At 36.4% G+C, this 14148-nt stretch overlaps 1 protein-coding gene across 1 annotated transcript in view; it reads right to left on the bottom strand.

Moving 5' to 3' along the window:
- Positions 1–14148, bottom strand: part of LOC128644158 (aquaporin-8-like) — a 45795-nt gene that overhangs the window by 24567 nt on the left and 7080 nt on the right. Inside the window, exon 3 of the mRNA XM_053696868.1 lies at positions 11664–11875. Within this exon, the coding sequence (XP_053552843.1) occupies positions 11664–11875 (212 nt within the window). The remainder of the gene's footprint in view (positions 1–11663; positions 11876–14148) is intronic.

The following is a 14148-nucleotide window of genomic DNA, read 5'->3' as shown; positions in this document are numbered from 1 at the left end:
ATACTTTATAATGCAATGGTTCCAATACTTTATAATGCAATGGTACCAATACTTTATAATGCAAGGGTACCAATACTTTATAATGCAATGGTACTAATACTTTATAATGCAATGGTACCAATACTTTATAATGCAAGGGTACCAATACTTTATAATGCAATGGTACCAACACTTTATAATGCAATGGTACCAATTCTTTATAATGCAATTGTACTAATACTTTATAATACAATGGTACCAATACTTTATAATGCAAGGGTACCAATACTTTATAATGCAATGGTACCAATACTTTATAATGCAAGGGTACCAATACTTTATAATGCAATGGTACTAATACTTTATAATGCAATGGTACCAATACCTTATAATGCAATGGTACCAATACTTTATAATGCAATGGTACCAATACTTTATAATGCAATGGTACCAATACTTTATAATGCAATGGTACCAATACTTTATAATGCAATGGTACCAATACTTTATAATGCAATGGTACCAATACTTTATAATGCAATGGTACCAATACCTTATAATGCAATGGTACTAATACTTTATAATGCAATGGTACCAATATTTTATAATGCAATGGTACTAATACTTTATAATGCAATGGGACCAATACCTTATAATGCAAGTGTACCAATACTTTATAATGCAATGGTACCAATACTTTATAATGCAAAGGTACCAATACTTTATAATGCAATGGTTCCAATACTTTATAATGCAATGGTAACAATACTTTATAATGCAATGGTACCAATACTTTATAATGCAATGGTTCCAATACTTTATAATGCAATGGTACCAATACTTTATAATGCAAGGGTACCAATACTTTATAATGCAATGGTACCAATACTTTACAATGCAAGGGTACCAATACTTTATAATGCAATGGTTCCAATATTTTATAATGCAGGGGTACCAATACTTTATAATGCAATGATACTAATACTTTATAATGCAATGGTACTAATACTTTATAATGCAGGGGTACCACTACTTTATAATGCAAGGTTACCAATACTTTATAATGCAATGGTACCAATACTTTATAATGCATGGGTACTAATACTTTATAATGCAGGGGTACCAATACTTTATAATGCTAGGGTACCAATACTGTATAATGCAGGGGTACCAATACTTTATAATACAATGGTACCAATACTTTATAATGCAAGGGTACCAATACTTTATAATACAATGGTACCAATGCTTTATAATGCAATGGTTCCAATACTTTATAATGCAATGGTATCAATACTTTATAATGCAATGGTTGCAATACCTTTTAAATGCAGGGCTACCAATGCTTTATGATCCAATAATTCCAATACTTTATAATGCTATGGTTCCAATACTTTATAATGCAATGGTTCAAATACTTTATAATGCAAGGGTACCAATACTTTATAATGCAATTGTTCCAATACTTTATAATGCAAGGGTTCCAATACTTTATACTTTAATGATACCAATACGTTATAATGCAATGGTTCCAATACTTTATAATGCAATGGTACCAATACTTTATAATGCAATGGTACCAATACTTTATAATGCAATGATACCAATATTTTATAATGCAAGGGTTCCAATATTTTATACTATAATGATACCAATACGTTATAATGCAATGGTTCCAATACTTTATAATGCAAAGGTTCCAATACTTTATAATGCAGGGGTACCAATAATTTATAATGCAAGGGTACCAATACTTTATAATGCAAGGGTTCCAATACTTTATACTGTAATGATACCAATACGTTATAATGCAATGGTTCCAATACTTTATAATGCAATGGTAACAATACTTTATAATGTAAAGGTACCAATACTTTATAATGCAATGGTGCCAATACTTTATAATGCAAGGGTACCAATACTTTATAATGCAATGGGACCAATACTTTATAATGCAATGGTATCAATACTTTATAATGCAGGGGAACCAATACTTTATAATGCAAGGGTACCAATACTTTATAATGCAAGGGTACCAATACTTTATAATGCGATGGTACCAATACTTTATAATGCAAGGGTACCAATACTTTATAATGCAATGGTACCAATAATTTATATTGAAAAAGTACCAATACTTTATAATGCAATGGTTCCAATACTTTATAATGCAATGGTACCAATACTTTATAATGCAATGGTACCAATACTTTATAATGCAAGGGTACCAATACTTTATAATGCAAGGGTACCAATACTTTATAATTCAGGGGTACCAATTCTTTATAATGCAATGGTACCAATACTTTATAATGCAATGGTACCAATACTTTATAATGCAATGGTACTAATACTTTATAATGCAATGGTACCAATACTTTATAATGCAGGGGTACCAATACTTTATAATGCAGGGGTACCAATACTTTATAATGCAATGGTACCAATACTTTATAATGCAATGGTACTAATAATTTATAATGCAATGGTACCAATACTTTATAATGCAATGGTACCAATACTTTATAATGCAATGGTACTAATACTTTATAATACAATGGTACCAATACTTTATAATGCAAGGGTACCAATACTTTATAATGCAATGGTACCAATACTTTATAATGCAAGGGTACCAATACTTTATAATGCAATGGTACTAATACTTTATAATGCAATGGTACCAATACCTTATAATGCAATGGTACCAATACTTTATAATGCAATCATGTCCGCTCGCACTTTCTTGGACGTACCGCAAATTAACTTACGCAATTTGCCTAAAGTCTATTTTCAATGGGACTTCCTAGCACCAGTATTACAAGCTATTTTTTTCAGGCCAAAAAGTGAGCGGTGCAGCCTATCCCGCAAGATTCGTAACGCATTCTAAAGTCAGTAGTTATGAGTTTTACACTACAAAGCTGTAGCATAAAACTCATAACTAAAGTTCTAAAAAGTACACTAACACCCATAAACTTCCTATTAACCCCTAAACTGAGGCCCTCCCGCATCGCAAACACTAAAATTAAATTATTAACCCTTAATCTGCCGCTCCGGACATCGCCGCCACTAGAATAAACATATTAACCCCTAAACTGCCGCACTCCCGCCTCGCAAACACTAGTTAAATATTATTAACCCCTAATCTGCCACCCCTAACATCACCGCTACCTATCTACATTTATTAACCCCTAATCTGCCACCCCCAAACGTCGCCGCCACTATACTTAAGTTATTAACCCCTAAACCTAAGTCTAACCCTAACCCTAACACCCACTAACTTAAATATAATTAAAAGAAATCTAAAGACAACCTACTATTAATAACTAAATAATTCCTATTTAAAACGATATACTTACCTGTAAAATAAACCCTAAGCTAGCTACAATATAACTAATAGTTACATTGTATCTAGCTTAGGGTTTATTTTTATTTTACAGACAAGTTTGTATTTATTTTAACTAGGTATAAACTATTTAATAACTACCTAGCTAAAATAAATACAAATTTACCTGTAAAATAAAACCTAACCTGTCTTACACTAACACCTAACCTTACACTACAATTAAATAAATTACCTAAATTAAATACAAATACCTAAATTACAAAAAACCCCCACTAAATTACACAAAATAAAAAACAAATTACAAGATATTTAAACTAATTACACCTAATAGCCCTATCAAAATAAAAAAGCCCTAGCCTAAACTAAACTACCAATAGCCCTTAAAAGGGCCTTTTGCTGGGCATTGGCCCAAAGAAATCAGCTCTTTTACCTGTAAAAAAAATACAAACAATCCCCCAACAGTAAAACCCACCACCCTCACAACCAACCCCCAAAATAAAACCCTAACTAAAAAACCTAAGCTCCCCATTGCCCTGAAAAAGGCATTTGGATGGGCATTGCCCTTAAAAGGGCATTTAGCTCTATTGCAGCCCAAAGCCCTAAAATGAAAACCCACCCAATAAACTCTTAAAAAAACCTATCACTAACCCCTGAAGATCCACTTACAGTTTTGAAGAACCGACTTCCATCCTCAACGAAGCCGGGAGAAGTCTTCATCCAAGCCGGGAGAGTGGTCCTCCAGACGGGCAAAAGTCTTCATCAAGACGGCATCTTCTATCTTCATCTATCCGGCGCGGAGCGGGTCTATCTTCAAGCATCCTCTTCTTCCGACGACTACCCGACGAATGAAGGTTCCTTAAGGTGACGTCATCCAAGATGGCGTGCCTTAGATTCCGATTGGCTGATAGAATTCTATCAGCCAATCAGAATTAAGGTTGAAAAAATCCTATTGGCTGATGCAATCAGCCAATAGGATTGAACTTCAATCCTATTGGCTGATCCAAACAGCCAATAGGATTGAGCTCGCATTATATTGGCAGTTCCAATCAGCCAATAGGATTGAGCTCGCATTCTATTAGCTGTTCCAACCTTAATTCCGATTGGCTGATAGAATTCTATCAGCCAATCGGAATCTAAGGGACGCCATCTTGGATGACGTCACTTAAAGGAACCTTCATTCGTCGGGTAGTCGTCGGAAGAAGAGGATGCTCCGCGCCGGATGTCTTGAAGATGGAGCCACTCCACGCGCGATTGATGAAGATAAAAAAATGCTGTCTGGATGAAGACTTCTGCCCGTCTGGAGGACCACTTCTCCCGGCTTGGATGAAGACTTCTCCCGGCTACATTGAGGACATCTTGCCGCTTCACTGAGGACTTCTCCTGGCTTCGGATGGATGGATGTCGGCTCTTCAAAACTGTAAGTGGATCTTCAGGGGTTAGTGTTAGGTTTTTTAAGGGTTTAATGGGTAGGTTTTATTTTAGGTTAGGGCTTTGTGCTGCAATAGAGATAAATGCCCTTTTAAGGGCAATGCCCATAAGGACTATTGGTAGTTTAGTTTAGGCTAGGGTTTTTTTTTTATTTTGGGGGGGCTTTTTATTTTGATAGGGCTATAAGATTAGGTGTAATTAGTTTAAATATCTTGTAATTTGTTTTTTATTTTGTGTAATTTATTGTTTTTTTGTAATTTAGGTAATTGTATTTAATTTAGTTAATTGGATTTAATTTAAGTAATTTATTTAATTGTAGTGTAAGGTTAGGTGTTAGTGTAAGACAAGTTAGGTTTTATTTTACAGGTAAATTTTGTATTTATTTTAACTAGGTAGTTAGTAAATAGTTAATAACTATTTAGTAACTATTCTACCTAGTTAAAATAAATACAAACTTGCCGGTAAAATAAACCCTAAGCTTGCTACAATGTAACTATTAGTTATATTGTAGCTAGCTTAGGGTTTATTTTACAGGTAAGTATTTAGTTTTAAATAGGAATTATTTAGTTATTAATAGTAGGTTTTATTTAGATTTCTTTTAATTATATTTAAGTTAGGGGGTGTTAGGGTTAGGGTTAGACTTAGGTTTAGGGGTTAATAAATATAGTATAGTGGCGGCGACGTTGGGGGCGGCAGATTAGGGGTTAATAAATGTAGGTAGGTGGCGGCGATGTTAGGGACAGCAGATTAGGGGTTAATAATATTTAACTAGTGTTTGTGAGGCGGGAGTGCGGCAGTTTAGGGGTTAATATGTTTATTATAGTGGCAGCGATGTCCGGAGTGGCAGATTAGGGGTTAATAAGTATAATGTAGGTGTCGGCGATGTCGGGCGGAAGATTAGGGGTTAATTAATATAATGTAGGTGTCTGCGTTGTCAGGGGTTCATGTTAGGGTGTTAGGTGTAAACATAAATTTCGTTTCCCCATAGGAATCAATAGGGCTGCGTTAGTGAGCTTTACGCTGCTTTATTGCAGGTGTTAGGCTTTTTCTCAGCCGGCTCTCCCTATTGAGGTCTATGGGGAAATCGAGCACGAGCATGTATAACCAGCTCACCGCTGACTTAAGCAGCGCTGGTATTGGAGTGCGGTATGGAGCACAATTTTGCTCTATGCTCACTTCTTGCCTTTTAACGTTGGGTTTATAAAAACCTGTAATACCAGCGCTGTAGGTAAGTGAGCGGCGACAATAACGTGCAAGTTAGCACCATACCCCTCTTACCGCAAAACTCGTTATCTGGCCGAATATTTTTCGCGCAATCTCAGGTGTTAGGATATTTTCAACTTTTTTTCCTCCATTGATTTCTATGCATATATGCATGCGCACACGAAAAATTAAGTTAGGTTGGTACCAATACTTTATAATGCAAGGGTACTAATACTTTATAATGAAAGGGTACTAATACTTTATAATGCAAGGGTACCAATACTTTATAATGCAAGGGTACTAACACTTTATATTGCAAGGGTACTAATACTTTATAATGCAAGGGTACCAATACTTTATAATGCAAGGGTACCAATACTTTATAATGCAAGGGTACCAATATTTTATAATGCAAGGGTACCAATACTGTATAATGCAAGGGTACCAATACTTTATAATGCAAGGGTACCAATATTTTATAATGCAAGGGTAACAATACTTTATAATGCAATGGTTCCAATCCTATATAATAAAAGGCCAGGTATGTTTGTCAGATGCAGTCATGAGCAGTAGAGACAAACATACCTGGCCTTAATCAGTGTCGGCTTGGAGCGAGGCCAGTGACAGTTGTGAGGTCTGCCGCGTGAGAAGCGGCCGCGAGCTACATAGCATCAGTGTCAGCTTGGAGCGAGGTCAGTGACAGCTTAGGGAGCGCGAGGTACACAGCATACAAGCTGAACAGCTGTGAGGTCTGGCGCGAGATAGGGAGAGCGAGGTACACAGCATACAAGCCGTGATGGGGGCGTGACCGGCGGCCGCGGCAAGGGGGCGTGGCCTCGCGGGAGCGCGCGGGAGGGGCGTGGCCGACAGGAGAGACCAAAACAGAGGAGGGAAAGAAAGAGAGCAGAAGAGGGGGAGAGAGAGCGTAAAAGAGCGGGAGAGAGCTCAAAAGAAAGGGAGGAGAGAGCTCAAAAGAGGGGCAGAGAGAGCTCAAAAGAGAGGAGGAGAGAGAGTTTTAAAGAGAGGGGTTAGATAGAGCTCAAAAGAGAGGGGGAGAGAGAGAGCGCAAAAGAGGGGGGAGAAAGAGCGCAATAGAGGGAGAGAGAGAGAACGCAATAGAGGGAGAGAGAGAGAACACAATAGAGGGAGAGAGAGCGCAAAAGAGAGGGGGGAGAGAGCGCAAAAGAGTGGGAGAGAGAGTGCACAAAAGAGGGGGAGAGAGAGCTAAAAAGAGAGGGGGGAGAGAGCTCAAAAGAGAGGGGGGAGAGAGCGCAAAAGATAGGGGGGGAGAGAGAGCTCAAAAGAGAGGGGGAGAGAGAGTTTAAAAGAGAGGGGGGAGAGAGAGAGAGTGCAAAAGAGAGGGGGAGAGAGAGCGCGCAAAAGAGGGTGGAGAGAGGACGCAAAAGAGAAGGGGGAGAGAGAGCGCAAAAGAGGGAGAGAGAGAGCGCAAAAGAGAGGGGGAGAGAGCACAAAAGAGAGGGGGGAGAAAGCGAAAAAGAGAGGGGGGAGAGAGAGCAAAAGAGAGGGGGGGAAAGAGAGCAAAAGAGAGGAGGGAGAGAGAGAGCAAAAGAGAAGGGGGGAGAGAGAGCAAAAGAGAGGGGGAAAGAGAGCAAAAGTGAGGGGGAGAGAGAGAGAGCAAAAGAGGGGGGAGAGAGCAGATGAGGGGGAAGAGAGAGAGAGAGAGCAAAAGAGGGGAGAGAGAGAGCAAAAGAGAGGGAGAAAGAGAGCAAAAGAGAGGGGGAGAGCGAGCGCAAAAGAGGGGGGAGAGAGAGCAAAAGAGGGGGGAGAGAGAGCAAAAGAGGGGGGAGAGAGAGCAAAAGAGGGCGAGAGAGAGAGAGCAAAAGAGGGGGGAGAGAGCAGATGAGGGGGGAAGAGTGAGAGAGAGCGAGCAAAAGAGGGGAGAGAGAGCAAAAGAGGGGGGAGAGAGAGCACAAGAGGGGAGAGAGACAGGGGCAAAACTACAGGGGGTGCAGAGGTCGCAGGTGCGACTGGGCCTCTGAGGGTGGGGGCCCAGCTTAAAAATAAAAAAAATTTAATAAAAAACTTTAACCTACCACTGCCTGCACTGATATCATGTGAGTGTGACATGACTACAGTGGTTAGTGTTTCTGTTTTACCCATTGGTGTTTATGTGTGTGTGTATGTGTGTATGTATGTATGTATGTATGTGACTGTGTGTGTATTTATGCATGTATGTGTGTATATTTGTGGAACCAGCAAATTACAGACCTTGTTACTACAGCATGGGGGGGGCAGGGGGTAAACAGTGTCACTATACAGTACCACTATATACAGTATGGGGGATGGATCATGTCACTGACTACTGTGGTCACTTTATAAAGTACTGGGTGGGTAGGGTTAGGACAGCCATCTCACTGGCAGTTTACAGACTGTGTCACTAACTTACTATATACAGTACTGGGGGGTTAAACAGTGTCACTATATACAGTAATAGGGGGTCAGACCATCTCACAGACTGTGGCCACAAGGTACCTCCTTTTGCAGACATGTAATCTGATTCACATTTTTTTTCTCTGTTAAATGTAAAAAAAATTTTTTTTTATTAAATTCACCTTTTTTTGGAGGGGGAGGGGGGACGGGTGGTGGGGGGGCCCCTTCTTAGATTCTTGCACCTGGGCCCTGTGGTTTCTAGTTACGCCTCTGGAGAGAGAGAGCAATAAAGGGGGGAGAGAGAGCAAAAGAGGGGGGGAGAAAGAGCGCAAAAGAGAAGGAGGAGAGAGAGCGCAATAGAGGGAGAGAGAGAGAACGCAATAGAGGGAGAGAGAGCGCAAAAGAGAGGGGGGAGAGAGCGCAAAACAGTGGGAGAGAGAGTGCACAAAAGAGGGGGAGAGAGAGCGCAAAAGAGAGGGGGGAGAGAGAGGGAGCAAGGGTTGGAACCACGGTACGTAAAAAATTGGCCCGTGTACATGAGCTTTAGGACTAGTACTTTATAATGCGATGGAACCAATATTTTATAATGCAATGGTAACAATACTTTATAATGCAAAGGTACCAATACTTTATAATGCAGGGGTACCAATACTTTATAATACAAGGGTACCAATACTTTATAAAACAAGGGTACCAATACTTTATAATACAAGGGTACCAATACTTTATAATACAAGGGTAACAATACTTTATAATGCAATGGTACCAATACTTTATAATGCAAGGGTACCAATACTTTGTAATGCAGGGGTACCAATACTTTATAATGCAATGGTACCAATACATTATAATGCAATGGTACCAATACTTCATAATGCAAGGGTACCAATACTTTATAATGCAGGGGTACCAATACTTTATAATGCAATGGCTCCAATACTTTATAATGCAAGGGTACCAATACTTTATAATGCAGGGGTACCAATACTTTATAATGCAGGGGTACCAATACTTTATAATGCAAGGGTACCAATACTTTTAATGCAGGGGTACCAATACTTTATAATACAAATTAAATAACTATCTAAAAAAACCTAAGCTCCCCATTGCCCTGAAAATGGCATTTGTATGGGCATTACCCTTAAAAGGGCATTTAGCTTCTTTACATGCCCAGACCCTATACTAAAAATAAAACCCACCCAAAAAAACCTTTAAAAAACCTAACACTAACCCCGACGATCTACTTACAGTTCTTGAAGTCCCGCTTGAAGGATCCATCCTCATCAAGGAGGCAAGAAGTCTTCATCCATCCGGCGCGGAGCAGGTCCATCCTGAAGACATCCGGCGCGGAGCATCCTCTTCATACGGTCGCTGCGGTAAACTGGAACTTCAATGCAAGTGACGTCATCCAAGATGGCGTCCCTTGCATTCCTATTGGATGAAAGATTTCAATCAGCCAAGAGGATTAGAGCTGCTAAAATCCTATTGGCTGTTCCAATCAGCCAATAGGATTAGAGCTGCTAAAATCCTATTGGCTGTTCCAATCAGTCAATAGGATGAGAGCTCAATTCTATTGACTGATTGGAACAGCCAATAGGATTTTAGCAGCTCTAATCCTATTGGCTGATTGAAATCTTTCATCCAATAGGAATGCAAGGGACGTCATCTTGGATGACGTCACTTGCATTGAATATCCAGTTTACAACGGCGACCGTATGAAGAGGATGCTTCGCGCCACCTGGATGAAGACTTCTTGCCGCATGGATGAGGACTTCGCCAGCTGGATAGATCCTTCAAGCAGAACTTCAAGAATTGTAAGTGGATCGTCGGGGGTTAGTGTTAGTTTTTTTTTACAAAGGGTTTTTTGGGTGGGTTTTATTTTTAGTATAGGGTCTGGGCATGTAAAAGAGCTAAACTCCCTTTCAAGGGCAAGGCCCATACAAATGCCCTTTTCAGGGCAATGGGGAGCTTATTTTTTTTAGATAGTTATTTTATTTGGGGTGTTGGTTGTGGGGGTGGTGGGTTTTACTGTTGGGGGGGTGTTTGTATTTTTTCTTACAGGTAAAAAGAGATGATACAGTATCTTTGGGACAATGCCCCACAAAAAAAACCTTTTAAGGGCCATTGGTAGTTTATTATAGGCTAGGGTTTTTTATTGGGGGGGTCTTTTATTATTTTGATAGGGCTATTAGATTAGGTTAGATTAGGATTTTTTTGTAAATAGATACTTTGTAATTTTTAGAGTAGTGTTAGGATTTTTTTTAATGTGTAGTTTAGTTTAATTTAATTGGTAGTTAGTTTAATTGTAGTTTAATAATTATCTTAGTTTAATTGTCAGTTTAAAATGTATTTAATTTGACAGGTGAGTTTTAATTTAAGATAGGGAAATTGTAATTTTAATATAAAGTTAGGGGGGGCATTAGGTTTGGGGGTTAATAGTTTATTTAAGTATATTTCGTTGTGGGGGGATTGTGGTTTAGGGGTTAATAGGTTTATCATAGAGGCGGTGTGGGTGGACGGCAGATTAGGGGTAAATTATATTTAAATAGTGTTTGCGATGCGGGAGGGCAGCGGTTTAGGGGTTAATAGGTTTATTATAGAAGCGGTGTGAGTGGACGGCAGATTAGGGGTTAATTATATTTAAATAGTGTTTGCGATGCGGGAGGGCGGTGGTTTGGGGGTTAATAGGTTTATTATAGTGACAACGATGCCGGGGAGCGGTGGAATAGGGGTTAATACATTTTAATAGTGGTGGCGATCTCTGGAGCGGCAGATTAGGGGTTAATAACTTTATTATAGTGTTTACGATGTGGGAGAGCCTCGGTTTAGGGGTTAATAGGTAGTTTATGGGTGTTAGTGTACTTTTTAAGACTTTAGTTATGAGTTTTATGCTACAGCTTTGTAACGTAAAACCCATAACTACTGACTTTAGATGGCGGTATGGATCTTGTGGTTGTAGAGTGTACTGTTTACTTTTTGGCCTCCCAGGCAAACTTGTAATACCGGCGCTATGGGAGTCCCATTAAAAAATTTTTAAAAAGTAAGGCACTGACGTTGCATGACTGGCTAAAAGGTGGGGTACACCTATACCCACAAGACTTGTAATAGCCGCACTTTTTAAAAAAAATTCAATGGGACTTGAAGTGTTATGGGCCTTAACGATGCTATTTGACTCATAACGCAAAACTCGTAATCTAGCTGTTATATAATATGTATTGTGCGTGCAGATTTTTTGCAGTGCGTAGTATTTAAACTTTTAAATAATAAAATTTCTATTGAAATGTGAACACTTTGTACAAAGTAAATATATTCTCACCCTGCTAATATTCCAGCAATGACCGTGAATGCGATGGAGTAGGGGGCAAATGGCGTCCTACTGCGGTCTCCAATGGCTCCCATCAGAACAGTCAAATTCAACAGGAACGTTCCCACAATCTCAACACCAATTGCTTCCCCTAATGAGCTCTCGTTACCGAGCATGCACGCAGCCCCAGTCCGATTCACAAATGCTTCTTCCCTTGCCAGGCCCTGCATTCAACAGAAAAGGAACACATTGCGCGATATCAGGATATTTGTTTTATTTTCTACCTTCTAAAAGAGTATATTCCAAAATGTGAAGAAAAAACAATCCTGTCAGCCAATAAATAAAGGTTATCTATCTAACAAGCGGATATTCCAGTCCTGGAAATGTGGTATCTTGTTATCGGTATTTATTATGTTAGCGCTGTAGTGTAGCACTAACCGTGTATGATATATTTAATATGAGCTATGCAAACGATATATATTTTTAGGCACGCGGAATCTGTTGGCCCTCTACAGATAACTGATAGTAATAACTGATAATAATAACTGATAGTAATAACTGATAGTAATAACTGATAGTAATAACTGATAGTAATAACTGATAATAATAACTGATAGTAATAACTGATAGTAATAACTGATAGTAATAACTGATAATAATAACTGATAGTAATAACTGATAGTAATAACTGATAATAATAACTGATAGTAATAACTGATAATAATAACTGATAGTAATAACTGATAGTAATAACTGATAATAATAACTGATAGTAATAACTGATAATAATAACTGATAGTAATAACTGATAGTAATAACTGATAATAATAACTGATAGTAATAACTGATAGTAATAACTGATAATAATAACTGATAGTAATAACTGATAATAATAACTGATAGTAATAACTGATAGTAATAACTGATAATAATAACTGATAGTAATAACTGATAATAATAACTGATAGTAATAACTGATAGTAATAACTGATAGTAATAACTGATAATAATAACTGATAGTAATAACTGATAGTAATAACTGATAATAATAACTGATAGTAATAACTGATAGTAATAACTGATAATAATAACTGATAGTAATAACTGATAATAATAACTGATAGTAATAACTGATAGTAATAACTGATAATAATAACTGATAGTAATAACTGATAGTAATAACTGATAATAATAACTGATAGTAATAACTGATAATAATAACTGATAATAATAACTGATAGTAATAACTGATAGTAATAACTGATAATAATAACTGATAATAATAACTGATAGTAATAACTGATAGTAATAACTGATAGTAATAACTGATAATAATAACTGATAGTAATAACTGATAGTAATAACTGATAATAATAACTGATAGTAATAACTGATAATAATAACTGATAGTAATAACTGATAATAATAACTGATAATAATAACTGATAGTAATAACTGATAATAATAACTGATAGTAATAACTGATAATAATAACTGATAATAATAACTGATAGTAATAACTGATAGTAATAACTGATAGTAATAACTGATAATAATAACTGATAGTAATAACTGATAATAATAACTGATAGTAATAACTGATAATAATAACTGATAATAATAACTGATAGTAATAACTGATAGTAATAACTGATAGTAATAACTGATAATAATAACTGATAGTAATAACTGATAGTAATAACTGATAATAATAACTGATAGTAATAACTGATAATAATAACTGATAGTAATAACTGATAATAATAACTGATAGTAATAACTGATAGTAATAACTGATAGTAATAACTGATAATAATAACTGATAGTAATAACTGATAATAATAACTGATAGTAATAACTGATAATAATAACTGATAATAATAACTGATAGTAATAACTGATAATAATAACTGATAATAATAACTGATAGTAATAACTGATAATAATAACTGATAGTAATAACTGATAGTAATAACTGATAATAATAACTGATAGTAATAACTGATAGTAATAACTGATAATAATAACTGATAGTAATAACTGATAATAATAACTGATAATAATAACTGATAATAATAACTGATAGTAATAACTGATAATAATAACTGATAGTAATAACTGATAGTAATAACTGATAATAATAACTGATAATAATAACTGATAATAATAACTGATAGTAATAACTGATAATAATAACTGATAATAATAACTGATAATAATAACTGATAATAATAACTGATAGTAATAACTGATAATAATAACTGATAATAATAACTGATAATAATAACTGATAATAATAACTGATAGTAATAACTGATAATAATAACTGATAGTAATAACTGATAATAATAACTGATAATAATAACTGATAGTAATAACTGATAGTAATAACTGATAATAATAACTGATAATAATAACTGATAGTAATAACTGATAGTAATAACTGATAATAATAACTGATAATAATAACTGATAATAATAACTGATAATAATAACT

Source organism: Bombina bombina, chromosome 1, assembly GCF_027579735.1.
Source record: "Bombina bombina isolate aBomBom1 chromosome 1, aBomBom1.pri, whole genome shotgun sequence".
Taxonomy (NCBI): Eukaryota; Metazoa; Chordata; class Amphibia; order Anura; family Bombinatoridae; genus Bombina; species Bombina bombina.
This window is presented reverse-complemented; position numbering and strand designations above follow the sequence as displayed.